The sequence below is a fragment of the Saccoglossus kowalevskii genome, chromosome 5 (genome assembly GCF_978046115.1).
Source record: "Saccoglossus kowalevskii chromosome 5, keSacKowa6.1, whole genome shotgun sequence".
NCBI lineage: Eukaryota > Metazoa > Hemichordata > Enteropneusta > Harrimaniidae > Saccoglossus > Saccoglossus kowalevskii.
The window spans coordinates 12,552,532-12,580,453 of NC_140645.1; the positions used below are offsets into that span (position 1 = coordinate 12,552,532).

The window sequence follows — 27,922 nt, forward strand, 5'->3', positions numbered from 1 at the left end:
AAATTTTCGCGTGCTTACTATCTCGTCCATAATTAGTGAATGACAACTAAACTAAAGAATTACTGATAACCCTCTCCTTCTTTGCATATGTTGCACATTAATGAAGGAAGCTGCCCTGTTTTTTAATTGGTGTGAATAGAATAATTGTAAAATGTGACCCAGTGATGTATGCCGACATGTAGCATTTCCTGTGCTTTAAAATCAAATCCCGCAAAACAGAGTTTTACCGTCACTTGACAGTAACCTCGGGTCTTATACTTGTAGATGAATCTCTTCAACATTTAATTGTAACCGGACTCATTGTTATCATCTATAAAAACTACCTAGATTTTAGATGATCCATTTTTTTTTATACCGAAGTCGTACGAAAAAGTCAACCCTTGCCTTGCGTGAAACACTGGCCCACTATCGGATGTCAAGACGTCGGCCCGGGGGGGGGGGGCTACTATTTCGTTGCCGTGCGTTTTGTTCGCATGAGCACATTAGATAAAACAACCAAGTATTTATCAGACAGATTTATTACATGTAACATAATTTACGAATTTAGAAAAACCTAAGCATGCAAGTATGCCTACTTGGTGAAAACTCCTCTGAAAAATGGATTATATAAACCAGGTCCAAGCATATTCTTATCATTGATCAACCTTTACATGTAGTTTGTGGCCTGTTATCAGAATTTTCATGCAATGCATAGCTACCACAGATGGCCGTATTTTATTGTTTGCAACCATATTTTGTAAAAGGGAGCCCCCTTCCAATGTAACTGCATTACTTCTGGACAAAGAAACTAACCCTATGGTCAGACACCTTTCAATGACAAAGCCAAGAAAAAATATTACAGAAATTTATTGTTAGTTTTTATTCTGTTAACATATAATTACATTGAAGTGGTACATTCATGTACTTTTTTGTTTATTCAAAATTTGTTGTTTCAAAAGCGATTGTTTTGTCTTTGCTGTACTTCCTGTCTAGAAAGGCAGCAGTGCACATGTCCTATCAGCTGTGTGTAAACTACAAACAGATATCTTATCAGTTGTTTGTAAATAGCAAATAAAGAAAGTGGCCCAACTTAAAACTATTTACCCTCAGTTCAGTTATGTTTGTAAACCATGCATATTAATGAGATGCACTAGTTTGGTGTACACTGGATAAACAAAAACTTGGCCATTTGTTTGCACACTAGAAAAAAATCAGTTTACTTGTACAAGATATTTTTTTTCAATAAAATAAAAACACCAATGTATGTAGCATGCCTTAGGGAGCTATTCGTGTGATTTTCAAAAAAAATGTGAAAAGTGCCCAAAAAACTATTCTGCTACCTTAAGCTATTTTGATATTACGTTGCGGCCATCTCTGGTCGCCCGCAACGTATACCACGACTAAGAGAGCTGCATAAACTGCAGCAACTTTCTGCCACGTCGTTTGGGGCACCCTCACGGAGCGACGCGAACGCACTCATGGCAAAGCAAAATGTAGGTCCGGTCATTAATATTTAAATTAGCCTGTGGCAGAGACTAGTGGGACGTTCCCTGGCGACTACCTAGCTTGGTGATAAAAGACCCATAGTCTCTGCGACGGAGAATGGCACTAATGTACATGCATTTCTATGGGCTTTGTGCGCGCTGCTGTAGAACGCCGGTCGAGCCGGTGAAAATTCGAGAAAACAACACAAACTCAAGTTTGAAGTAATCCTGAACAACCAAATTTATATATGTTACACACATAGGGCCAATCTGTTCAATGGAGTTTCAACAACCATCCCAAAGTACCATTTTCAGGGAGTTTTTGGCCTTTGTTTTCACCGCCAGGGTTGCCAAGCGGTGAAAATGCCCGGATGTCCGCCCTCGAGGATTGAAACTTCGGTATTCCCCAATATGTATTAGTGGTAAGTGGGGCCACGTTTAAGTATTCAAAATGTGTGTAAATAAAAAATATACACTTTTTGTATCATAACGTATGAAACATGTAGTCTATTTTGTCTGCGTTTATTCGTTATTAAAGTGAACATCTCCGTCACTTTCCCCGAACATGGAGATTGGCTCCAAACAACGAGAATTGTATAAATTTACAGTGCATTATTTTGACAAATCTCCAAATAAATTTTATGAGGTTTGTACATATTAGGTTTAAAATATTAAGAGAATATCCCGTAATTTCACCTGTATGAAAAAAGTGTGAATTAATGTTTCGAACATTAGTACCACACCCTCAAAATGAACGTTGAGTGCGCTGTTCTAAATACGCGTGGACCTCACAAATTGTGCATTCTTGGTTGTCAAAAATGTTTTCGTATCGAGTGATGCCCCCTGGTCAAGACTTACATTAAATCAGCCGATCTAGTGAATTCTCCTGATTTGGAGATAATCTCCATTTTAGAGGACAATTCTCTACTGACAGGAACATTTCAGTCATTGTGTTGTGTAATGTAATTTATTTCAAGATTTATATATCTTACATACACTCTGCCTCTTTTCTATGTGAATACACATCCCTCTTCCAGATAGAGGTTCTGTGGTTGATATTTACGAATAATTGGTACCGTGGTCCCAATATTATTATTTTGTAGCATGTTGTGGGGGGGGGGGGTTCTCTAAGTCTGTTTATTTAAGGATTATACACAACGATAATTACGTTAGAAAAACTTGTCTAAGAGTGGAATTTGAATAAACCTGAGTTATATTCTAGTTGACCAAATGAGAGGAAATGTCAATTATTCAGTTGAATAACATAGTATGCATGCTGTCTTCTAGGAAAACACACTTTGTGTCACATTTTCAACATAGTTACATAGCCCATATATTCATAAATAAGACTTTATTTTCCCTTGCTGCAGAGGTTATTGTAATCGAGGCACTAAATACAATTAAACTACAATCGTTATATAGATAAATGCAAGGCGAATATACTGGTCAAGCTTCGCTAGACAGTTTCACGTGTAGACACTTATTCCGCTGAATAACTGTAATTAGTGAAACGACCAATTTACTGAATAAATTCCAGTCGTTTTTGACAAATTTTCAATGTCGTTATATACACAGTTGAAAGGAAAAACTTACTGACTGGCGTATAAACCTTTTTTTACTGATTATATTTTAACGGTGTAGCATTCCGTTTCGTTTTCTTTCGTTTTTTTTTTTGTTTTTTTTTGTTCCAATGCCCGAGTGTTGTTTCGGTTCCGCAGCTACGTCATTATTTTATTCTTGTTGACGTTTCATTTTACGCAGTATCCTGAAACTTGAAATTACACAGGAAATTTCGAACTTTTTTTTTTTAAATTTTATTAGGCTACACCGATTTAATTTTATGGATGACATCCGCGCGCGCATTAGTTTTCGCCTGTTCTCTAAAAAAAAAAAAAAAAAAAAAAAATCTCCGACGACTAGTCTCCACAGATCGGTTTTCTGTTCGGAACTTGCCGACTCATATTGTCGCAAAGCGCCGACTTGTCGTAAAACTCGTTTTAGACTACCTCAAAACCAAACTCCGCACAGTTAGATGCGCGTTACGTAAAGCGCAAAGACCTATGGGAAAGAGATTGCCCCAAAACATGCAAATTTTGCCATAAATGATCCAACATGGCGACCACACCACCAAAATACGTGAGCATAAAAGTTCAGAGGTGAAACGGAGGGATTGTTGTAGACTGGTACGCAATTGACGTTGGCCAGGGAGACGTTTACACAGCTATACGAGAGGTCGGTAGCGGCATGCGAGTTTCGCCCAGACAACTTTGAGAACATATTGTCCAGAGTGGCTGTCCCGCGTTTCTTCTGCAATGATGAGAGAAATGGGAGAGGAGTGGAGGTGTATGGTGGCCTAAAAGTCGGTCAGGCGACAAATCAGTTCGGTTGCTTTGTCCGCATTGAAGTCGACAAAACTGCAACAAAGGCAAGCAGAAGCTCCTTGGCCGAAGTCCCCTTATTATTATTTTTTTCATTTTCTGATTCAGATAATTTGCTTGCACACACATTCAGTAATATTTTGATCATATGACCCATTTTCTTCAAGACACATGTACATACTAATTTTCTGCATCCAAATTTTTGTTGACTCTCCGTTGGTGTTTTTTTTTTCAATATCGAGCCTTTTATAATTTGTTACATAGTTGAAGTAGTTCTAGAGCATTTGTGTCTACACTTAGTCTATCTGAAGTGTCACTTTAAAAGCTGTAGTTTGAATGTCAAAGAAGTTAATTTCCAGGTTGCTGTTGACAAACTTATTGTTCATTTTTAATTATTTATTTTTTTCAATACAACACAGTAAGTTTTTCTTTATTATTGAGTTGATGTGTATGCCTTTGGCAAAGCTAACATCTGCATTATCCTCTTGCCTTTTCAAAATCAAAAGTGATGATACCTGTGACAGTAATACAGTACGAAATGTGTACATCAACATGTGCCTCCTACAAATAAAGACTTGTTTTTTTGATACACTGTGGTTAAATTCGTAATAATAGCTCCGTAGTCCTGTTGTTTTAGCAGCATTTTTTTTTTTGCAGAATTTTTTTTTTCGCCCTCTCGCATTAGTTTTGGGGTCTTCAGAGGATGTCATGCATAAAATTAAATCAGTGTGGCTTTATCGTTATTATGTGTTTGTTTCTGCTGTTCCAAAGACCGAATATTTCACTCATTTAACATGATTTCACTATAATATGTGATTAAAAAACAACTTTAATTGTAAAAAGAAGTATCAAGTTCCGTATGTGACCACTAGTGTAAAGAGACGGCGGAGCGCTATTGTAGTCAAGAAGTCATATGACACAGGTAAGGCGTCATGTAAACAGAGGTCTTTTGACGACCTAACGTGACGACCCCAACACACCCACCCATCCACCGCTTTTAGTTTCGTTTGCATATTCAATTTTACTGGAGTTTGTTATACGGTATATTTATCGATGTTTTTTTTGCTTCTTTGAGTTGTGGGACTTATCATGAGGTTGAAGACAGCGAGAGTTTCTACCTTCATCGTTATCGTTATTGTCGGGTCTGTGTTATACTTTGTTGTAGCGACTACCAATTGTGCTCTACACTTGGATTGGTGGAATGGTGACGTACATCCGATAAGTCGGTAAGTATTCTCATTGAAGTGTTCTTGTACACATACCTCATCGTCCGATTCGCGTACGCTTTAACTAAAGCCGGCCTTCCATGTCCAGGCTCACGACGAACCCGTGCGTGATTGCGACCTCAGTTAAAACCTTCCATAGTTAAATTATTCCAACTCGAAAGCGCCTTTGAAGCTGGGTCCATCAATCACTCTCTACAGAGTAAATATCTGCATACTAGTAGTTCAGTATGTTGGTGACCATTATGGTAATATTCCAGGGGCGGATCTAGGATTCTGGAATGGGGGGGGGGGCAATGAGTTGGCCTAAGGCCATGTTCGCGGGCGCCGATGGCGCGAAGCCCTGTTGGTTGTTAAAAATAGGGGGGCCGCGGTCCCCTCGGACTTACGCAAAACTCTGACCAAGGAGTTGGACCCACCAATCAGGTTTACTGTAAGAACAAGTTGCGTCGATTTCAAAATTTAAACGAATAGATTTTGCAACGTGGGCTCGCCCAGAGTGGGCGTGACTACAGGACGACGCCAGCGAAATTCGAAAACCAACCGTTCAGTCAAAACCAAAGCAGTTAGCCATTTCGCTAGCGAGTTTGCAAATTGGCAGCCCCAATACTTCTGAGACTTGCTGTTAGACCAATAAACATTTGACCATTTATAATGGGCTTTGCATCATGTATTTTTTTTATACTGCTTATTGACATACTGTAATTAATGATCTTGTTGCAAAGGATAAAATATTGTTTATTGAAATTAATCCCCATGAAAATTATTTTCCAATATAGATAAATTATAGTATGAAACAAATTTATAACTCATTTTCAACAATGAAATAAAGATATATATATATTTAAATTATTACTAATGCATGTAATGTCCAAGTATCTACCAATATTATACTTATATGTCGATACTCCTATGTATTATTTACGTTGTATTAATGACGTAATGTCACATCCGGGTTATTGGAATAAAGGTGAGATCGAGGCTCCGGCACTTGACCGTTACACCAAGTCACTGTACACACTGTACGAAAGTTGTCTCCTTGTACTATCTTTTGTACTACATTATAATGCATTGCAGTACAACCGAAATTGCAATATAAAATATTCCATCAGTAACACTTCTCAAGGGCGTATTTCGCGGTCAGTGTTATTTACGAAAATATTTGTTCACAATGTCATAAACTGTCTTGGCAATTCCCATCACCAATTAGATATAATGTGTACATGTTTTAATACGTGAACGTACACTAACAAAAAAGACATTTTTATAATATTTATTATATAACCTGGACAAAAGAAATCAATATTTTTCCTTGCTAGAATGATGCATTTTCTCTATCTGTATAACTAATAAAGTTCACAACTGTCGATTTGGCAATATTGGGGATTGTTAACTATCGGATTATTTGTAAGCAAAAGATTCTTATGTGAATTTCGTTCATTAATGGAATATTGTGTGATGACGCTATCTTCAGGACCTAACTGGTTCAGACTCCCATATTGACTATGTCCCGGACTGTTTACTAGTACTTACCATACTTACTTGTCGGTGTCTGACACATCAGAATGGTAAAAAAAAAAATCAGTAAAAGTCAGTTGCCCGTGCCATGAGAGCCGCAGAACCAAAACAATCTGTCGGCTGTCACAGCGGCGACATGATTTTACATTGCATAGAAATGAACACTTTAGATTCATGTGCTACAGGTTACAGAGCACATGCCTAAGCGGCCGTCCATCAGCAAATAATTAAGCCAAGGCATTTTCCGTGTCAAAATCGCGAAACTCTGTTTTTACGCAATTGGAGAAGCTCTAATTACTAAACGAAGTACGACGGAGCTGAAATATCCTAGAACCAACACATACCAAAAACATAGTAATTGGGTATGGCAGGATTAGATTAATGGGTTTCTGCTGGCTTAGCTGTGAAATCATTGCCCTATGTTGCCGGACGCATTTTTTTTTATGTGATTGACTCTGGCCGGCTCATGTGTTCGACATACAACAACAAAATTAATAGGAAGATGTCCAAATGAAATTGTTGGGGCAAAATTTGATTGTATGTAGCACCAAAGAGCTATGGAACCGTGGCTCCTACTGGTCTTGCTGGAATTTCGTTGGTAATTTTATCTATCTTATTTTTTTTTTGGTTTGAATTTGAATTATTAATTGTGAAATACCACTGTAAAGTAAAATTGTATTCGTAAGCATGAATAGGGACGCACAGCGACTCTATTTTGCAGTACGCTAAAACTGTAGACTATAGAAAATAGGGACATCATCTCTTTTTTGAGAAAAGGGAAAAAAATAACTTCCTGTGTACAATGTAGGTTATAATCTCCAGTACAGTTAATCCCATTAATGCTTTTAACTGGAAGATTTAACATCTGAAAACAGTTTTAGTTTTATTTATTTTTATTTTTGATTAAAGCGAGAGGGTTGTCACCTGCGCATGCGTCAGGTGGCCATATCATGTCATTGTTTACAAACAAGCATCTACCCATGTGCCTTTGCGTTTTTAGCGTGTGTTATCGTCGTGTGGAACTCAATTCCCGCGCGTGCGATGACCGAGAGGCGATGACCGAGAGGGTCATATAAAATATATATATATAATAAAATGTAATTATTCTGAGTATATTCAAACCATAAATTTAGTTTATTTTGTGTAGCTACACCCTGGCAGCCATGTTTAGATTTTCATGTATTGTAAATTGTTCTTCAGAATGCTATCGCATAATCACTACACAGTAGCATCGATATATCAAAACATATGGTAAAAATGGTAGTTTTGAATGAGATAACAGACAGGGATCTTCACAGTCTCCCCATTACATTACAAACACGACTAGTAAATAGTTTAGTCGTGTGCCATATTTAAACACAATCCATCCACAAAAGCCTGAAATTAAGTTCCAAAATAGCCTAATTTTACTACCATAGTTACGATTTAGTGATTGCGACATGATGTGTTATGTATAAGTTTGAACATAATTATTCAATGCATGTCATTGTCAGAGATATATTATAAAAATGTAAAATGAAATTAGGAATTTGCTTTATCTGTTAAGTGTACTGTAAATGGAACTTGCATTTTATTTTGTGTAAAAACATAAAATCCTTTTTTTATTTCCTGTACCCCTTGCCCCCCCTCTCTATGCCTCGCTATAAATAAAACCATGTAAAACTTGCGCTGGAGTCATTGCATAACATGTACTGATATAGCTCGGTCAACTGTATTTCTTTTTCCCCCCTTCTCAAAAAAAATCTGCGTACCGCTCATTTCGACTATCCGTTTTTCCCATACATTTTGGCTATCCATGGAGGGTTTCAGCACGCGAGTATACATGAATGTTTTTGCTAACATACATGTTTGTTTTTTCAAAGGAAACCATGCATAGTCAGAAGTTTGCCAGCGGAAAGTCTTGTCAGAGTGTACAACTCGAATATACAGTTTGAAGACACAGGCTCCTTGACTTATCTGTCTAAGTTAACGCACCCAGTCCTGCGTCAGAGATCATGCGCAGTTGTTGGTAACAGCGGAATACTATTAAACAGCAAGTGCGGTGAAGAGATCAATTCCCACGACTTTGTCATCCGATGCAACATTCCGCAAGTTAGAGAATTTACTAGAGACGTTGGGTACAAGACGAACTTAACCATTGTATTTTTAAAAACTATGCAAAATCTACACAAGTACTTATATTCTACAAACATGAAAATACCCCTAGATTTGCTTGACAGTTTGCGATTTTTGAACGATTCAATTGTATGGTACCCCGTAGCCAATTCCTCGTCAATAGCAGATATTCATTATTTGAAATCCAAGTACAATCTGAAGTTCCAATTTGCAATTTCAACTTTTCAAAAAATGACTTTGACTGTGAAACGGTAAGTTGATCTGCATTTTTTGCATAAATTTAATTCTACAATACTAAGCCAGATTGCATATAACGTATATGGTATTGGTATTTCTTTTTAGGCTAACTAATAAGAAAATGAAATAATACAATTCTAAGTTTTCATTTTCCAGATTATTTACACTATATGGTCCTCCAACAACTGGACTACGAGCCGTCACTTCTGCACTTTCTTTCTGTGATAATGTCACTGTGTATGGGTTTTATCCAGACCGATTTGATTCCTATGGTAACGAAGTCCCGTATCACTATTACGGCAAACACAAGACAATAGAGGATCTGCACACATTCCACAACTACCCAAAAGAACATGCTGTATTTAAGTTTCTAAATTCTACACAAGATCTGAACCTGGTCACTGGTCAATGCACAAGATAAAAAAAAATGTATTATCTGAAACTGATCAGCTGCCAAAAAAAAAAAGTAAAAAAGAATTGCCTTTATTTTACTGGTCAGTCAGTCAGTCAGTCAGTCAGTCAGTCAGTCAGTCAGTCAGTCAGTCAGGCAGCTTAGGTTTTTTTTTGCTTCTCAAAATATTGCGAAAAGTCAAAGTGATGGAAACAATCTTGGTTACCGTGTCCACAAACAGGAGGTAATGTGATACTGTTTTTTCCTGTCCATCTGTATGTATGTGACAAATTTTGTTCAAATTATATTTAACCATTTTCTGGATTATGAAGGATATCATAACACCAACCCTTATACATTAAAGACCATGAACAGGTGGAATATCAACTGGATTTATATAGAGGCAAAATATTATATCATTATCAGAAATTGGAGCCAATTAGAATTCGCATTAACGGGTAGCCACTCATTCAACGCCAGCAGTCAACGCTGCACTATTTTATAAATATCAAGGAAGCAAACTGGTTACAAATGTTATTTTGTAATTGTGAAATTATTTTGTTGTTTTATTATTGAAATAGCACAAACAAAACATTACAGCTGGCAAAATAGAAAATGCCACAATAGCCCACATCTCATTCTTGTTTTCTTTTTCAGTTTTTCTGTGTGTGCATGCTTTTGTTACTGTAAATTATTATGTTAAAGCGAGAGGGTCGTCACCTGTGCACGCGCGGGAATTGAGTCCTATGCGACGATAACAACACACGCTAAAAACGCAATAGCTCATGGGTAGACACTTGTTTGTAAACAATGAGACGCTATGGCCATTTGACGCATGCGCAGACGGTGACTTCCCCCGCTTTAATTTTGTGTGGAAAATAAAACATGGGGCCCAGGGGCACCGAAGTCCTTTGGAATTAAGTAGAACTTGGGTCTTGTAATTGATACATCAGAGCAGTTGTTTTGTTAGTATGGGCCAGGAAACTTTGAGTGATTAGTCGGCTATGGGAGTCGAAACCTCAAGTCACTGATGGAGGTGAACATGTTAGACAATGTGCCATTCAGGTTCTCGGGATAGTAGAGGACCTGGAATATTTTGTTATGCAAATTTCCCTCATTAATTATGCATGGTTACCAAAACCTTATCAGAATTTGCATGTTCCATATTATCAGACTTGTTTCATCTGAATATAATGATCGCTTCTTGAGATATCATTTGAACAAGTTTCCCACACAGACAGACCGAGCACTCACTTTGTGCACATTGCTGACATAAGCTCCCCTTTGTGCAGAGCACAACTGGAGCCAAAAATGACAACTGATTCAACTCAACTTTTTAACAAAGTACAAGGCAAGATGGCTACCTTGGCCAGAGCAGCTGTTCTGGCAATACAACACTTCTTTTTTCTTGCCATCTTAATACTGTGAAGGTATATAAAACATGAAGAACTGATGATTAATGAATAAAATGGCACAGATAGTTATCATTAGAAGCATAGACAGGCAGGTTTTTTACTGTATACATAACTACAGGACTTGACACATTGTGAATTTGAAAAAAAAATTGTCCTGATGGTGGACTGAGCTCTGCTGGTATATTGTCAGTGGAATACTGTAACAAGACTGGTTCACTGTAATAGAACAGGGATTTTATCAGGGCAAGCCTGATCTGAAGATACTATAAGCTTCCATCAAAATAAAATCAAGATTTTGACAGGAAATGAGCATGCATATAAAATTTAATAAATACTGACATGTTGGTTTGAAGAATGTGAAAGTATTAATTTGGGGCACAAACAAATTTTATTAAACTTTAATTATGGGTACAAAACGGCAATATTAATATGACTAACTGTGCTTGCTCAATTTCATTAACATCAGAGGCAATAAGTAAACTGTTTGATTAAGAACATGATTGACCACATTACGATTTCGTGTGCTTTGCATAGACCATGGAGCTAAAAAAAACAAGCCATGCATGGCACAGTCCCTGTTACCGGTAGTTATCAAATTTAAGATATATGGTTTTATTTATAGTAATATAGCTGGAATATAACCATGTCAGGAATATGATTTTTTAACATTAAAATGATTGACATTTGTATCTGATCGTCAAACAAGTACTTGTCCATATTAAGAGATATTGCTCTGGAACAGCATTCAAAATCAGCTATTTTGAATACATGTATATATATAACATGATGTATAACGAATATATAAAATTTGAATATAATCAGTCAAAGCATTTAAGAGATATGGCTTTAGAACCCCAATCATTAAAGCAAAATGGCTGTCACTCAGCCATTTTGAATCCAATCTGAAAAATAAAATGATGTGCATCAGGAACCCGTCTAATGTATGTACCAAGTTTGAATGAAATCCATCCATAAATGCCAGAAATGCTTGATATATGATGATTTTTTAGCACAAAAATGATCACCATTCGGGCATTTTGAATAAGATCGTCAAACCAATATATCTGTCTATCTATGAATCATGTATAATGAATAATTAAAATTTGAATATAATCAGTGAAAACAAGTCAGAGATATGGCACAAGAGCCACATTCATTAAAACAAAATGGCCGTTTTAATTTTATCTGAAAAACAAAATTATTTGCATCAAGGTCCTATAACGTCTAATGTATATACCAAGTTTGAACAAAATCCATCTGTAAACAGCCGAGAAATGCTTGATTTTTAGGATTTTTTAGCACTAAAATGGCCGCCATTTGGCCATCTTGAATCAGATCGTGAAACAAAATGATGTGCATCAAGGTCCTATAATGTCTAATGTATATACAAAGTTTGAACAAAATCCATCTGTAAACTGCCGAGAAATGCTTGATTTTTAGCACTAAAATGGCCGCCATTCGGCCATCTTGAATCATATCGTGAAACAAATTGATGTGCATATGTATAATATCATGTATGTGTGAAGTTTGATTGTGATTGGTCCAGGCATTTCTAAGATACAGGTCTGGACACACAGACACACGGAGGTCAAAACATAAGTCCCAGTTTTCGGACTGCGTCCGAACAGGGACTAAAAACTCCATGCACAGACCATCCACGCTCAGGCGAAGCGAACGGTACTTTCAGTGAAATGTCTAGCCATGTGTACGCCACCCTACAGTTTTTAGCGACCGGAACAACAGGCATTTAAAACAGGGTTTAATATTCTCTCAGTGAAACTCCGTAAAAACATGTCAGTACTTTCCAATGATAATATGTTTGCGCTCAGACCACTTTTGAGGTTTGCGTTTGATTCCATTTCCCGACTGACATGATTGACCGCATTACGATTTCATCTGCATTCACACAGACCATCCACGCTCAGGCGATGTGATGGTACTCAGTGCAATGTCGCACTATCAGCACCGGTTTAATATTTTCTCAGTGACACGCTGTAAAAACATACTTATTTTCTAAATGCACTCCATGAGGTAAGACACCCAGGATACGCTAGGAGTTATCAAGGTTAACCTTGAACACACGTTCCTGTACCTCGTGTATTATTCCATCGTGATTCGTATGTGGTTCATAGCTCTCGTCGCCGCCCGAATTTGTTATTGCTCGGCGATATTAGTCGGCCCCAGAGGCGACTGACAAGATACAAAACCATACTAAGAATATAAAACATAGTTGAACTCTGGTGACCTTGCCCTTTGTTATATAATATAATTCCCTTTAACATAGTTTGTTTCAATATAAATATACATTGTCATAATTAATTTTGAATACAAAAAAGTTTTGGGGTTGAACTAACAGTGGGGAATCAGTCTACCGAATGTCCTTTAAAGATGTAAATATCTTATAAAAACATTTGTGCCTTATTTGTTTAATTATTTTAAGGGACATAATTTCCAGTTTTAGTCAAAGTAATTCAGATATTTTAGTATAAAAACAAATGCCTCATTGCAAAAAAAGTGCTGCATTTAGACATGAATAGATTCATAAAACATGCAAGATAACAGAAAATCTTAGCTGGCCTTTGTCCAAGTATTTTGTACAGGTGTCTGTCAAAAATGAATGATTCACTGAGACAAATATGAACTGCCTCATTGTGTGACTACTGTATTATATGAAAAGTAAAAAAAAAAACACCCTTTATGAATAGCTATCATGTTGCAAGCTCTGCTTTGTATGCAAATCAACTTAAATAGTTAGTTGGTGTCCAGTGGAGGGAGAAGTCAACAGTACTGTTGCCTCCTGAGAACCTACATCTTCAAACACTGCAATCTTTCTTTGAAGTGAGTTTTTAAACTAGTATTATAAAAACTCTATCATTCTGTTCTAATAGCTGAAACATATTCCTGTGAGTTTTCATTTGTCGAATGAACTGTTTGTCAAATACAGAATACATATATTTTAGAACAATTTTCTTTTTAAAATGTGGATGAAATGTTTCCTTTTATGTATTTTTTATGTATTGTTTTTGATTTGATAACTTTGAACTAAACAGATTTTCTATTAGCTTCAGATCTTGATCAAAGTTTGGCACCCAGTTCATAGGAGTGCTTATATTGATTTTCTGACATCTTGTTTTCTGTAAAGATTTATTGGTAGTTTTGCAAATGTGTATCAGACTGTGCAATCTCTCCATGAGTTGGTTTTGAAACCCAGTAAGGGATTCTGAGATACATTACCAAGGATATTATTACAAGATAAATCATTTGCTTCATTGAACACATACAACAATGCATATTTCCACTGAGATCAGTGACCTTTGATGTGTATCACCAGTGACCAGTCAAGTAGAAACAGTCAAAATATTTTATCAGTTTTTCTCAATTTTTGCATGATATTTTCATACAGGACATCTGTTGTTCAAACTCAGGGAAGACTTTATACTGATGAACAAGGTGACCAAGTTTGATGAAGTTTGGAATAGAATTAGTAGTTATCATGCACACAATAACGTTTATTAACGACGACGACAACGCCAGACAAAATTTTTCCCTTAATATACCTTTCCCTTCCAACTTTGATGGTACGGGCAAGGTAATAAAAATGTAAAAATCAGCTGTCAGTCGTACAAAAGAGCTAGGGAACCGCAGCTATGAATATAACGGTTGTTGCCTGTCAGTGCCCAGTTCGTGCAATAAAACAGCGCAGCAAGTGTTCAATTCGTCCAATAACAGACACTACTTTATTATCTATCAAAACAATTATTTTACTGTAATTTTCATAGTGAAATTTGAGACATCGAATCACACTGCCATATCGTCCAATGATTGTTTTATGCGTAACTGCGCATGCGTGATAAATTCAAATTGGTACTATTTAATCTATAATTAAACGAATAATTTATGCGATAAACCATCACAACATACGTGAACACATCAATTAATATACATTCTTTATTGTGAAACTACAATTTGATAAGAGAAGTGTGTATCAGAAAAAAAAAACACAAAATGTTTACTATGCAAATTGTGCCACTCACCATGTATGGTAACAAAATGATTCAAGCCAAACTATCATAACGCCAAGTTTCAGAAAAATAAACTGAAGGGTTTTTGAGATATCTTTGTCTACAGCACACGGCCTACAGATTGTGATAGCATTAGTCGGTTGGTCCAAAGGACTAAAATTATTATAAATATAAAAAACAATAATAACCAACTCTGATTCTATTTTTGATAATCAAGTGTCTCTGTTAATAGTTATCATTCATATTTATAATAATCATCAAATTTGCATACTAATCATTTAACTATCAACCTTCAAGTGCCAAATTCTTTCTTGGCAACATTTTGCTCGTTTTTATGTAGTTTTTTTATATTAATTTTGATAATTATGGATCAAATGGACATCATTTTTCATTTGCTGTAAGTTTTGATCAAAATTTTGGAAAAAAATTTGTATGTAGGTTTAAAATTTGTGAATTGTGACAAAAGTTTACTTTGGCACAATCACAAGACTGGTTACGAACGAGTTAAGCAAGGTTAACCGAGTCGTAACCTCAATGTGGTTCGTAACCAGTTTTATGATTGGTTGTTGACAAATTCTGAATAGGCCACGCCTCCAACTGTGCAGTGCATTCGGGCAACCGTTAATTATTCTTAAATGGAGTCATTTTTTGTAGTTTTCTTGATTTATTCTAGTGATATCGGTAAAATATAGGTAAGGCTTTGGCGGAATTTGAAAGAGCAACTAATATTCTTCAAGCTGGTATTTTTTTTAGATTTTATTTTTCATTCAGTTTTTTCCAGTTTAAAAAATATGAGCTGGCTGGAGCCTTCTTCCCTGGTCTATTTCTTACACCCGATAACCCCCCCCCCCCCCCATAGGGACTGCGCACAGTTGATCCATAGTTCCTGGGCTCCCTGTGGTACTTATTAGATTGTTTTCAAGGAAACACGTTTTTGCTTGTTACAATGTAATCTGCACTGGCTGTTTATTCACTGGATTGTAAAATAGTGTTGAAAGTTTATCACTTCTAAATTGAATCTGAAGAGAATATTTGATGGAAAGCTTGTCACATGCATCTACTGAAAGCTTGTGTACATTGATGACCTGGAAATTAAAGCAGGAGGGTTGGCACCTATGCACGCACAATTTTATAAATATCAAGGAAGCGAACTGGTTACACATGTTATTTTGTAATTGTAAATTATTTTCTTGTTTTATTATTGAAATAGCACAAACAAAACATGACAGCTGGCAAAATGACTAGTGACTTTTTTTTACTCTGGTCCTCTCTACAACAATCTAGAATTCTTTCTCAGACCGTTCTCATTAAGGGAAGTCGAGGCAAATATATTGTTCCCAGATGAAAGAGCTCCACAAATGTAGAATGCAATTTACAACTTTTTTTTCACTTTTCATGAGTATTATGTTGACCATCTTGATTCACCAGCAAAGTGTGACATGACCACTGTTGAGAAAACCCGAGCATGAAAAGTGATATAAATCAACTAAGCGCTTCTTACTTGGGTTATAAGTGGAGTAACCAAAAACCTACACGTTTCCATTTGGCGACACTCAAACAGCAGTACTCCCGTAGGATGGCTATAGTAAATAGAGTCAATCACTGTACGTGATTGGTCCGACTGTTAAAGTTTGTATAGCCAATCAGCAAACGGCTTTTATGTTGACAGGTTTTTTCAACACATCAAATTCCGCCTTGTATACATGGTTTACACATGTACCGGAGTTTGAATGTTACAAATGAACACTGCTTTCTGATTGGTTAAATTATTACTTGCTAGAATACCAATCAAACTCACTCTAGATACTCAATTTATTATTTGGCTTTTTTTCACATGTTGCATTGTATTTTACAAGGAAATGACAAACAGTTTTTTCTTACTTATGCAATTTCATATAAGCAGCTATGTTGAGCAGTGTACATGGGTAAGGTAACCGATTGCAGAGATTTTCATTTTTCTATGGCAAAAGAAGTCCAAAAAACGTGCTTGAAAGTGCTTTAGACTTTTTTTAAATTACAAGTACAAGTCTGCTCTCGTCCTCGTGCAATTTACAAGAATTTATGTTTATATCTGCAAACAAAATTTTTTTTGCGTGTGCCCAGTTTCCAACTGGAAAGTATTACTGTAAAATCTGCATTAGAAACCGCAGCTTCTATTAGGGCATCTACACATTATGAATTTATGGTTCTCGGATATCCAAAAAGAATGAGCGAGACTTCTATTAGGGATGCGGCTTCTAATACAGATTTTTGTCGTCTAATTTAGTGAAGTGTTACACAAGTATCTTCGGATATATAAAGCTAAAGTACAAGGACTTTTAAAAATGGGATACAAAGTCTCATCCAAGACTAGTTTGAACCTACCCTGTATGGTTACTTCTCAACACAGTAAAACTAGGGTTATCATTGACATCACTTGATCTGTATTCAAGTGTAAAAATTTACAAGAAACAAAAAGGTGTATAAAAGGTTCTTAAACATTCGTATAAAATTCCCAGAACACTGAATAGACCGACAATGGAGCATTGCAATTGGTCGAGAGGGACTAGCTTATTGGGGTCTGATTGGCCAGTCAATGCAAATCCTCTACCAAAGGGGAAAGACAAAAAACAAAAACACTTGATTTGTAATTGAACAAATACTTGTGCACAAAACAAATTGCCACTATTTATTCATTCATTTTTACATATCAAAGATCGATTGGATACGTCTTCAACAGGTGGTATTTCCATAATCTGACGACAGACTAATCAAACAGACCTACAAAACAAAAATCATTATGGGTTAGTTTTGTTTTTTTCAGTGTGCAATAGTACAAGATGTAAATTAGTGGAATGATAAGCTGATATTTATGCATGTACAACTTCGAATCGTTTTTTGCGCAAGAAGGATGCCCACAATAAATAATTTTCAACTACTCTCCATGAACAAGGGTAAAAGCAGTCAGTTACCCGATATCTACAATTTTTAATGAAATTTGAAGTTAACCAAATGACAGTACAATAACGAGTGCAATGTAAAGGTAGACTAGCTTGCTTTAAAACAAACATTTTTGCTGGGTAATCTGCCTAAAACACATTTCCAATAAACAAAATACAATATATTGAATTAAGAATGTTAGAGTCGTGCCAAGCTATCCATTACTTCATTGACCCTTCGAGTGCCACTAATTTTTTTACCACAATTTTCGTGCAGCATCCTGCAAAATAATTTCTTGTTCTAGAATTTTGGACACAATTTGATGCTGTCTAACCAAAATGTTTTCAAATAAAATTATGGGTGGATGACACTTCAGCGCTTGAAAAAAGGTCAAGACTTTGAACAATGAGTACAAACCAAGACGTTACTAAGCTTTGACGAACTAATTTTTTTTTGCCAATTGAGAAACATCAGCGTTATTTAGTTCACGTCTCACCTAGGTCTTAACTCATACTTGTTATTTCCCTTAGAAGAGGGCATTAAATAGACCATTTTCACGTTCACTGTGAGAATCACAAGTTATGCGTGAAATCGAACGTAAACACAGGACAAACAAAGGTCAGAGCATCGTCAAACATCGCATGCGATTCGACAAACGCAAAAATATTTGGGGGGGGCATTTCCATACTTAATGTGCAGTACACATTTCATGATAGACAATTTCGATTAAATGAGGGTATTCGAAAGCAATATTCCTCTGTTGAAGATCGGTCGATGTGAGCTATGAAATAAAGAAATTTGAGTTTGGTACGCGTCTTTCATGCATCTCGCGAGATCTCGCAGTTGAACGGTAAATCACCTATTGTGGGAAAGATCAATGTTTATCAATACAAAAATCACATGCGTGTTGTGACGACCACCTCACTTTAAGCGTAGTTTAAACGAGTGCTTACCGAATCCCATATCGTCATCGGATTCCTCCTCAGATTCCTCCTTCTTTTCTTCCTTTTCTTCAGGCGCTGGAAATAAAGATAACACATTTACAAATACTTAATTGTGTCAGGTGATCAAGTGGATAACTAGCAGTTGAGAGGAGTTACAAAGTTATTCATATATTCAAAAAATCCTGCACAATAGAACTAATTTGAAAACCCAAGTCAATGAAATGTTCACACCAAAAAGACTTGTATATAGTATACGTTCCCACCAGGATGAAATTGATGTATGTAGCCATGTTCGCCACAAGGGGCTTTAAGTGGGCGGCCTGCCCAGTTACCGTCAACGCCATCACAACTCTTATCCAGCTGAAATGATTTGTAAAAAGCTTGCATTGTTCAAGACGGAAGAGTAATTGCCCAACTCTTTATTTTGCTGTAGTTTCATAAGTCAAGATATAAAGAATGACCACTGGAAGTCTGCAAGCAGTGTATTCATGGCAATGTGTCAATCGTCACAATTCATTGTCGTCTAGCATTGTTACCACTTGTTGCTTACAGTTAGCAACTACAGTAGTTTTGATTCACAGCTGTATTTTTAGTAATCATCTTCCGATCACTATAGTAGGAAGTAAATACGAACAAAATTTATATACACAGAAAATAAATATATTAGCAGACTGCATGTAAAGTCAAACAAAAAATCCGTATTTACAATGTTCGCTGGAGAAGACAAACTTGTGACTTCTTGGCCTACCCTATTCAGAGGCCGTCAGCCACCCAACGCCTGTCGGTGCTGTAACAATTTAGCATCTAAGTTGCATGGGAGAACAAAGCATTGTTCATGTATAAATTCGAAAAGTGGTAACAAAGATCAAAGATGGTTACTGGATTAGTTAACCCCGAGTATTTGTAATTGAATACACATTTTAGGTATCTTTTCCATGTACTTTTTCACTTTTATTAATTTTTTTCATGGTGAATCTTTCAAGAACATAGGATATTGCTCATAAATCACCGGCTTCGAACATTGCATTGCGTAAATATTGATATTGAACAATCTGTTATTTCAAAGGATTTAACACGTTTCAATTAAATGAAAAATAGAATAGTGGATAACTTAGTGTGTATTGCTGTCTGACAAATGCTAGAATGTTGTATGCAAATGACATGCAAATTAATGCTAATTAGGGCCACCCACCAGCTATTTTGGATTGTGGAGAACACTGATGTAGGTCATTATCCCGAATTAGTTAAAGGAAATAAATTTCTATTTTTTTTTTATCAAACCTGAACAAAACAAGATGCTTAAAGGGCAATCACTTTTGCTTTGAATTTATTTTCAAAACAGAGGCCAGTCGATATAAAAATTTACATTTCTTTAACTCTGCTATTTTACGACAGTAAATGTCGTGTAGAATTACAACGTTATTGAAGACTAAATGAATGCATACTTTGCATCTAGGAACGTCAACGTATGCATTAGTTCCACGAAAATCAAGTTTATGTTCAAAATACGTCAAAACAATTCACTGCATTTGATAACTGGTTTTCTAATAATTGCAAGTTATATGATAAATTGAGCAATAAATTTATTTGAATTTACTGGTTAAAAGCAAGTACAGCAAGTTTTCCCGTTTAGGCTTCTATAAATCCTGGATACTCCAAGAATGTACTTCAGGGATCAAGCACAAGGCCTATTGTTGGCTTGGGGTTTTTTTGAAAAGAACACAAGTGAATTATGGAGTGAAGTACGGAGTGAAGTACACAGCAATTACCCCAGCAAACTCGCCTGATGCAAACAATTTATCACCATTATTCAACCTTCGGCTTTGAAATCAATTTATTTTAATTCATAATTTAATAGCATTTGACCATTTAAGGATACAGTGAAAGCTTAACAGCGACAATATTTCATACCACCTCTTCGCCTAACAATGAAATTCATGAAAAAAAAAAAGGTTAATATTACCTTCTGTAGCTGCAGCAGCACCAGCAGCAGGTGCAGCCCCACCACCAGCACCACCAGTGCCAACTGAACTCAGAAGACTGCCAATGTTGATATTGCCTAAAGCTCTTGCAAACAGACCAGCCCAGAATGGTTCCACTTTCACGTTTGCTGCTTTCAGAATGGTTTGGATCTTATCAGCCTGGTAGATTAAAAAAAAAAAAAATTAGTATTGCTTGTGAACAATGCCCAGTTGCCTTTTTTTTTTTTAAATCACCAGTTTCCTATATTTTTATCACAAATTCACAAAATAGTCCCATTTATAGTCTGCACTTTCCTTCAGAAGATTGGGCCAAAAACAGCCAAATTTTTGGAGTAAGAGGGAACTTTGAAAAATACTGATGATTGCAACAGTGGCAGTGAATACCCGTTTCTCGTTGTTTACAGTTTAATGTCAGCTGACAATATTACAGTACAGGTATAGATCAATTGAAAAAAAAAAAAAAAAACGTTGAATTTGAATGTATTTCTACTGATTTCAGTAGAAGTTCCACTATTAACACCAGTGTTCTCCCCAAAGCGTTTTAGCGTAGCGGGGCCGCTACTCCATTATTTATCAGGGTTCTCCCCAGGGCTTTTTAGCGCCGAGGTCCGCGGCGCTATACCTGTGAATCTCGGCGCTTCACTTGGGACCTCGGCGCTACGTGTTCCCACCTCGGCGCTTGATTTCATATTTGACATGCCAATATCAGATGTGAAAAAGCTTTGTTCGCCACGCCGGTCGGCCCCGACCGTCACTCAAAATTAGTGACCACCACGGAAATGCTTCCGACGAGGACTATTGTCTGATTGTTGGTATAATTAAGTACCGACCGACACGCATCCTGCCAGTCGTGGATTATAATTTATAAACAATAGACCTAGTCGCACGATACGTAGCGGCTAGTCAAATTTGTGGAATTAGCACCTCTTTGTTTGTAAGTAAATACTTTCTGCGATGGACACAGTCTTTAGATTTAAAGCTTAAATTATTTCAAAATCAATTCCACCTCGATATAACATGGTCAAATCGGAGTTCACGATCAGTTCACGCTACTCAAGAAAAAAACGTGTTTATTGCGTGATTTGGTAAAATACATTTGAACTGTTATCATTGCGAATCATGTAAAAACTATTCTTTCAAGACCTAATTTACCTTTTAAAAATTGCAAATCACCTCTTTCGAAAGCTGTCATGCAGTTTTCAATTGAAATCGATGCCAACACATCGTGCTACGACATCGCTTTACTTCCGCAATGTAATTTTTACGCTCACTACCATTCGGAAAACTTCGGGTTCTACCGGCATTACCATGCGGCATTTTGATTGGTTAATGGAATTCTTGACCCATCGGGTCAAAGGACACATGCTAATGTTTCACAAACATCATGGCGGGTCTGTTTTTTTTTTACCGAAGCGATCAAGTGATCAAAAATAATCGCTCCCGATAAAAATAAGTCTGATTTTACTTACATTTCATATCAAAAAAAAAAAAAAGTAAAATTTGTTGAGGAATTATTGCTATAACTGGTGTATAACATGGCCAAGTAAGTTATGTCACGTCGTAACTTTGATGATCGTTTTGAAGCTTTATTTGTTCGCTCATTACTGTAATTGTAAACGTTTTAGAAGTTGATGGTACGAATAATAAATTACAACAATACGTCAATTAATTACGTGATCGATTTTTTGAAGGAGAATGTTTTTGGAGTGAATAAAATTATGAGATTCGTGAACATAAATCTGGCTTAACGTTTTGAATGCGTTTCCTTCAACGTTTTACAAAACAATTAAATTGCAACAATAATGTATTTGTGTTTGTTTTTAGTCTGCAGCATTTGTATTTCGAGAATGTTTCAAACTCTTCTAAATTGTGAAACATAATGTGTTGATTCCATTAAAAAAAATATTTGCCCTGTGACTGAGCTCACTAATATTCATAATTGTAAATAAGTTCTGTTAATCAATGAAGGAAAGATATGTAAATGATATGCAAATTATTATGCAAATTAGCCCCGGCGCTATGCATTTTTTCTGGGGAGAACCCTGTTTATGCCGCTACTCTGAGAGATTGCCCGCTACTCTGTGGCATTTCCTGTTACTCTTTCTTTTAGCTTGTTAATACACGTGCGAATCTGTTAGTCAGCGTCATCAGCGTCCGGTACTGTGAGCCAAATCAGGTGTGAATGGAAACATGTCAGTGATTACGCAAAGACAATGGACTAATACAGCTTCGTACTTCGACAATAAACACTTTCGCCCTATTTAATTGGGGTAATAGCGAGTATTTTCTCAGTAGCATATTTGGCTGGAAGAAACAACGATGTCAAACAGCAGAAATATTACGTTGTGGTTCCGCGTAGAACGCCCTGCTGGGCCCCTGGTTGCGAGCGATAAACCCACCAGCAACGCGGTCACCGGTACCCCTGTCGGCAGTGGTACTAAACGTGTCCAAGATGATGTTACAACGAAAAGTGCAAAAAAAATAAACTCTAGATTTGATGCACATGATACGTGGCTGAGAGAAACATCCGATGGCAAAGGTAAAAAAAGTATTTATTTGTAGCGTTTTACTTGGAAGCGAGTTTTGACCTAGTTTAGTAAATTGTTGTATGGCTTCATTTTTTGCCGATCGTCGAAACATTTTTTTGGAAACAACCTTCTTTCTGGAAGTTCAAAAATTGTTGGCTACGATTTATCAAAGTAACTAATACTAGTATTGTGTTTTGAAATAGTTGGGTAAAGTTTATCGTGGCAATTTTTAAGTTTAGCGACTTTTCAAAATGGCGGCAATTTGTTTATTTTCATGTTGATCGTGACGATATTTTTTAAATACAAGTATTGATTCGCTCCTATTTCTTATCTTTTAGGAATGCTGTGACACATATGTGGAAAATTCAACTTAAAAACATCCAGAAATAGTTCTTTGGTATGGAATTCTATGCCATGTATAACTATTACGAAATATGCTATCGATAAACACGCACACTCGGAGATGCACAAGAAGGCCATGTGTAAAGTGGGAAGCAAAGAAAATCACGGCGTTCTCAAAAGCTGCAGATCACTGGGCTTCCATGAAAGTCCGAAGAATCAACATTACATAGAAATCACACAGCAGCAGATTCATTTAATCTTCTACATAAATTTGTTAAAAAATAAAGACACATTTTCATCCATGCAAGCCTGTCATTATTGTTTTCTTTATCTTCAGACAAATGCTAATGATACGTAAATTATATGCAAATTAGCCGCCACTCTGATACATTTTTCTGGGGAGAACACTGTAACACTGCGCAGTTTCACTATATTACGGTAGATGTATAATAAGATTATTACGAGGATACTGCAAAGTACGCGGACGCATCGACCTCCGCTGCGCGTCGTTTGATACTTCTGCTGTACTGTCTTCGTACATACTTTGCAGTATCCTGGTAATAACCTAGTATATATCGACTTTCAGCCCTGAACACTGGCATTACAAAATTTTCTACAATTCTTAGAGGTTAGTGTTTTTATGGTGGCTTTACTGATTGGTGATGAAATCACAGCTATGTAAATGTATATAGTACAGAACAACCAAATGGCAATGTTTCAATTTAGTAAATACTGTATCACCAGCATGTTGAGTGCGATCATGTCCAATTTTGGCCACCAGGGTAAAAGAAGTGAGAATAATAGTCTTATTTTTGGGATTATTGGATGCAATTTATACGATGTTCTCAGACAAATTATCAATAGTGCTTCTATTCAAGATTTACTTGCTACTTATTTTTTTTTAACATTCTTCGATACTGGAACCATGGAACTTTACGTTTATTTTCTAATTACAAGTCATATATTTGAACGCGAGTAAGTTGTTCCCATCAGGATATGTAGCGAACGATATGAACATCACGCACGAAGCAGCGATTGTCGTTGTGTACAATAACCGAACCATCTCTTCTTTTACCCAATTGTCGAAAGAGCAGTGCAAATGTAGACAGACTCGTGGACACGCAATTGTGATAAAAATAACTTATTTGCTTCCGTTCGGGCTTGCTGATCGCAACACACGAAGGTACATACAAACACACATGCCGGTTCAAAAACTCACCGTGATGGCAACATCGTCATCGTGAAGAATAAGTGCGCTGTACACGCACGCCAACTCAGATTGGGAAGCCATTTTCGAAAGCAAAGTTATCAAAATATTGAAGAATATTTTTACGCTATTGATAAGCTTGGATGGCTTAAAATAATGGTACACGTCGCCGGATTGGCCTTAGCTTGACTTCAAGGACTGTGTACCTTGCTTTTCAATATGGCGGAAAGAACGAGCCGAGTTAGACTCTTCCATTATAAGGTGGGAGGGCATACCATTTTCAGGTGGGTGAATGAGCTCTAAAATAAGAGCACAAAGCGTAGAAATAATTAAGTTCATACATTCCGATACATTAAATAGGGCAGTGACAATTCTGAATATATATATATATATATTATAAATATTGCACAATCACACGAAATTTTGTGCTATTACAAATTTCTGAAAATACCCAGATCACATTTTCAAACAGTTTTGACAGAATTAAACACATAGCAAATTCAGGTATTATACTGATAGGTATATTTAAAACAATTGAGCTTTTCCAGGGACATTTTATTGTGGCAAAGAACAGCGGTGGATATCTGGAAACATGTGTTCACTATAGACGTCGGTGAGGGCGCCGTGACCATGACTGCTCTCTCCGTCTCCGTTGCTCTCTCCTGTCCCGAAGTCGTTTTTAAAAAGCTTACTACTCATGAACGCAAATATCAACAATTTGTTCAATTTTGTACTCTCGGGTAATATAAAGATAAATGTTGGCGGTCAATAAGTACCGACAAAATGATGCCTGTATTTTAGTGGATAGTGGCCATTTTCCTGATATCATAACAATGTCAGATACAGTATGCAATATCTCAAATTGTAGACCGGTGACACAGACTGGAAAAATGATATATTGTCATTGATGGAGTAGTTGTACCTTGTACCTTAATTGGTATTTTTTATAAAATTGTGAGCAAGCAGGTGAACCTTTTTTTTCAATATTAATTAATTAATTTATTTATTTTTTGAGAGTACCCAATCAGCTAGACTGGCGCAGTCGGGTGATTAATTTGTTTTTGTAGTTTAAATATAATTTTAAAAAAATCGCGAAATGGAGGTGTTAGCGCGAAATCATTTCGCAGTTACAAGGGATTTTGCGCTAACGCCTCCATTTCGCAATTTATTTAATTTTATTTAAACTACAAAAACAAATTAATCGCCCCGACTGCGCCAGTCTACCAATCAGCCAGTGGCCAGCCCTGTACATAAGCAAATAGTGATCATAAAATGTAAACAATGAAAGCAAACAAACCAGCTGGCAGTGGTGTTTTTGTTTACACTTATAAAAGTTTATTTTCTCCGTTAGTTCTCGTGGTAGCAAAATAAAAATGACATTGTTTGAAAGTAGAGATTATGGGCTGTTGGGAATGGGATGTGAATGGATTCATGTAACCTGACAGGTTGGCGTAGGTGGCGCCCTGGACTGCTGCGATCCTCTCGGTCCCCATTTTCCCATCACCCGGTTCGCAGCAGTCCAGGGCGCCACTCACACCAACTTGTCAGGCTAGGAATCATGCATCTCGGAAAAGGACACATTGGAGACAGTTCACACATTTGAGATTTCATCTATTTCAAGTTGAGAGCCAGAATTAGATGGGAGATCCAGCATACACCCCACCCCAACTACACCCGCTATGACAACATTTGTGAAATGCAACTATATTACATGTATACATGTATACTACTAGCAGCTTGTGATAAGTGGATTTCTTGTTGTCGGTCATTGTTATTTTGTCAACCACGAATAAACTATAAAATCCAGTAAGACTTGTGTTTGATGATGGGTCGCACCAAGTTCTTACTTCACACTAATGGTGTTTTCTAAAAGACAGTCACGGTTTTGGGGGACACTTGGGTGTTTAAGTGGGTATAGAAAAAAATAAATGAACAGTTTAAAAGAATAACAACAAATAATTATTATTAGAAAATGAGAAAATCCCAATATTCTTAGAGGTTTGTTTCGGCTTCGACACTTTCAATCAGTTCAACACATGACGACGCCCTGAACCATTTTCAACGTATGCGTTGAATATCGATACTGAATTGAAGGAGACAACATAAACATGCAGGTCAGCGCTGTTGTAGATTTGTTTAAAGCGCAGTGGTCGTCGTGCAGCGCGTGTTCGACGGAACTTTTCATGTAAATAAACAATGTATTTTACACGCGTTGTATACGTCGCTATGATCTAAGATCTTGTGGAGGGAAAATATTTTTCGCTTTATTGCCCGCAATATATAACGAATTCAGGGAAGCATATATGAGAATATGCGTAACTATACTCATCCAGACCGCGACAGATTTACAATTTTACAATTTATTACCATATGTACATAATTTAAATACAATTATTACAGAAATGTAATACTAGTATAATGCTGATATGGCTGGGAAGTATAAGTTAACTTTATTAATTTAGTCGAGTCTAAGTTTGAAAACAAATGCATGCTCAATTCCTCGTAACAACATCAAAATAATACAATGGTGAAACGACAACAACAAATAATAACAATCATAGCTAGTGGGCAAAATAAAAACGTAATATTCTAAAAATACAAAAGATTTAAGTGATAAATAAGGATAACAATCGGAAAGACATTAAATATATATATTTTTTTAATTTGTGCTTGAAGGTGGAGCGATTTCTTTGTTTTCTTTAGATGGACGGACTACTTAGACCACACTGATGAACTTGTGGGGAGGGGGATTATGGTTATATTAGACAAAGAAAAAGAGTAATCTTGTAACTTACTTGGAGTTTTGCAAAGCATTATGCCGTGCATAAAAGTGCCAAGTTAATATTTAAATTGTTCAAAAATGTCAAGAATGCAGAGAAAGATGAATAGTGGCGCACCGTGAGCCAATCTGTCTTTGAAATTGATTAATATGCGAACTTGCTTTTTTTGTTGTATACAGAGGATTGAGAGAGGTGTAATGGGTGCTGCACAAGGTTTTAAAACTACATGTATGTGAATATGTGGAAGTATTAGTGAGTTATTGAGAAGAACAAGTGACTCGTAGCTTTAGAAAGACAGTGCCATAGTTTAGCAATCAGATTAATAAGTGGATTAATTTTTTTAGTAACATTTTTAAAATAACATTTTCCAAAAAAAATGCTTGTCAATAGTTAAGCCTGGATAGATAGTGAAACAAACTTGTTTCAATATATTATCATCGGAGTTGAAGACCGGATTA

The 27,922-nt window shown here is 36.4% G+C and overlaps 2 protein-coding genes across 2 annotated transcripts; one reads left to right on the top strand and one right to left on the bottom strand.

Annotated features, from left to right (window-relative positions):
* Positions 1-4,930: 4,930 nt before the first annotated feature.
* On the top strand, positions 4,931-9,355 carry LOC102810132 (alpha-2,8-sialyltransferase 8B-like). Its single transcript, XM_078008839.1, has 3 exons — positions 4,931-5,067; positions 8,445-8,699; positions 9,091-9,355. Exons 1-3 carry the CDS (start codon positions 4,931-4,933, stop codon positions 9,353-9,355), a joined length of 657 nt encoding a protein of 218 aa, XP_077864965.1.
* Positions 9,356-17,385: 8,030 nt separating this feature from the next.
* On the bottom strand, positions 17,386-24,927 carry LOC100372468 (large ribosomal subunit protein P1-like). The gene is made up of 4 exons (XM_002734283.3): positions 24,697-24,927; positions 20,589-20,766; positions 18,635-18,700; positions 17,386-17,522 (listed from the first exon to the last, which is right to left on the bottom strand). Exons 1-4 carry the CDS (start codon positions 24,766-24,768, stop codon positions 17,509-17,511), a joined length of 330 nt encoding a protein of 109 aa, XP_002734329.1. The 5' UTR covers positions 24,769-24,927; the 3' UTR covers positions 17,386-17,508.
* Between the last annotated feature and the right edge of the window lie 2,995 nt (positions 24,928-27,922).

Excerpts from the sequence above, each read along its gene's own strand:
- LOC102810132 (XM_078008839.1), top strand. The coding sequence starts at position 4,931 with ATGAGGTTGAAGACAGCGAGAGTTTCTACCTTCATCGTTATCGTTATT. Across the intron at positions 5,068-8,444 it reads GACGTACATCCGATAAGTCG|GAAACCATGCATAGTCAGAA; the intron begins GTAAGTATTCTC and ends GTTTTTTCAAAG. Across the intron at positions 8,700-9,090 it reads GAATTTACTAGAGACGTTGG|ATTATTTACACTATATGGTC; the intron begins GTACAAGACGAA and ends TTCATTTTCCAG.
- LOC100372468 (XM_002734283.3), bottom strand. The coding sequence starts at position 24,768 with ATGGCTTCCCAATCTGAGTTGGCGTGCGTGTACAGCGCACTTATTCTT. Across the intron at positions 20,767-24,696 it reads ATGACGATGTTGCCATCACG|GCTGATAAGATCCAAACCAT; the intron begins GTGAGTTTTTGA and ends TTAATCTACCAG. Across the intron at positions 18,701-20,588 it reads TGCTGCTGCAGCTACAGAAG|CGCCTGAAGAAAAGGAAGAA; the intron begins GTAATATTAACC and ends CTTTATTTCCAG.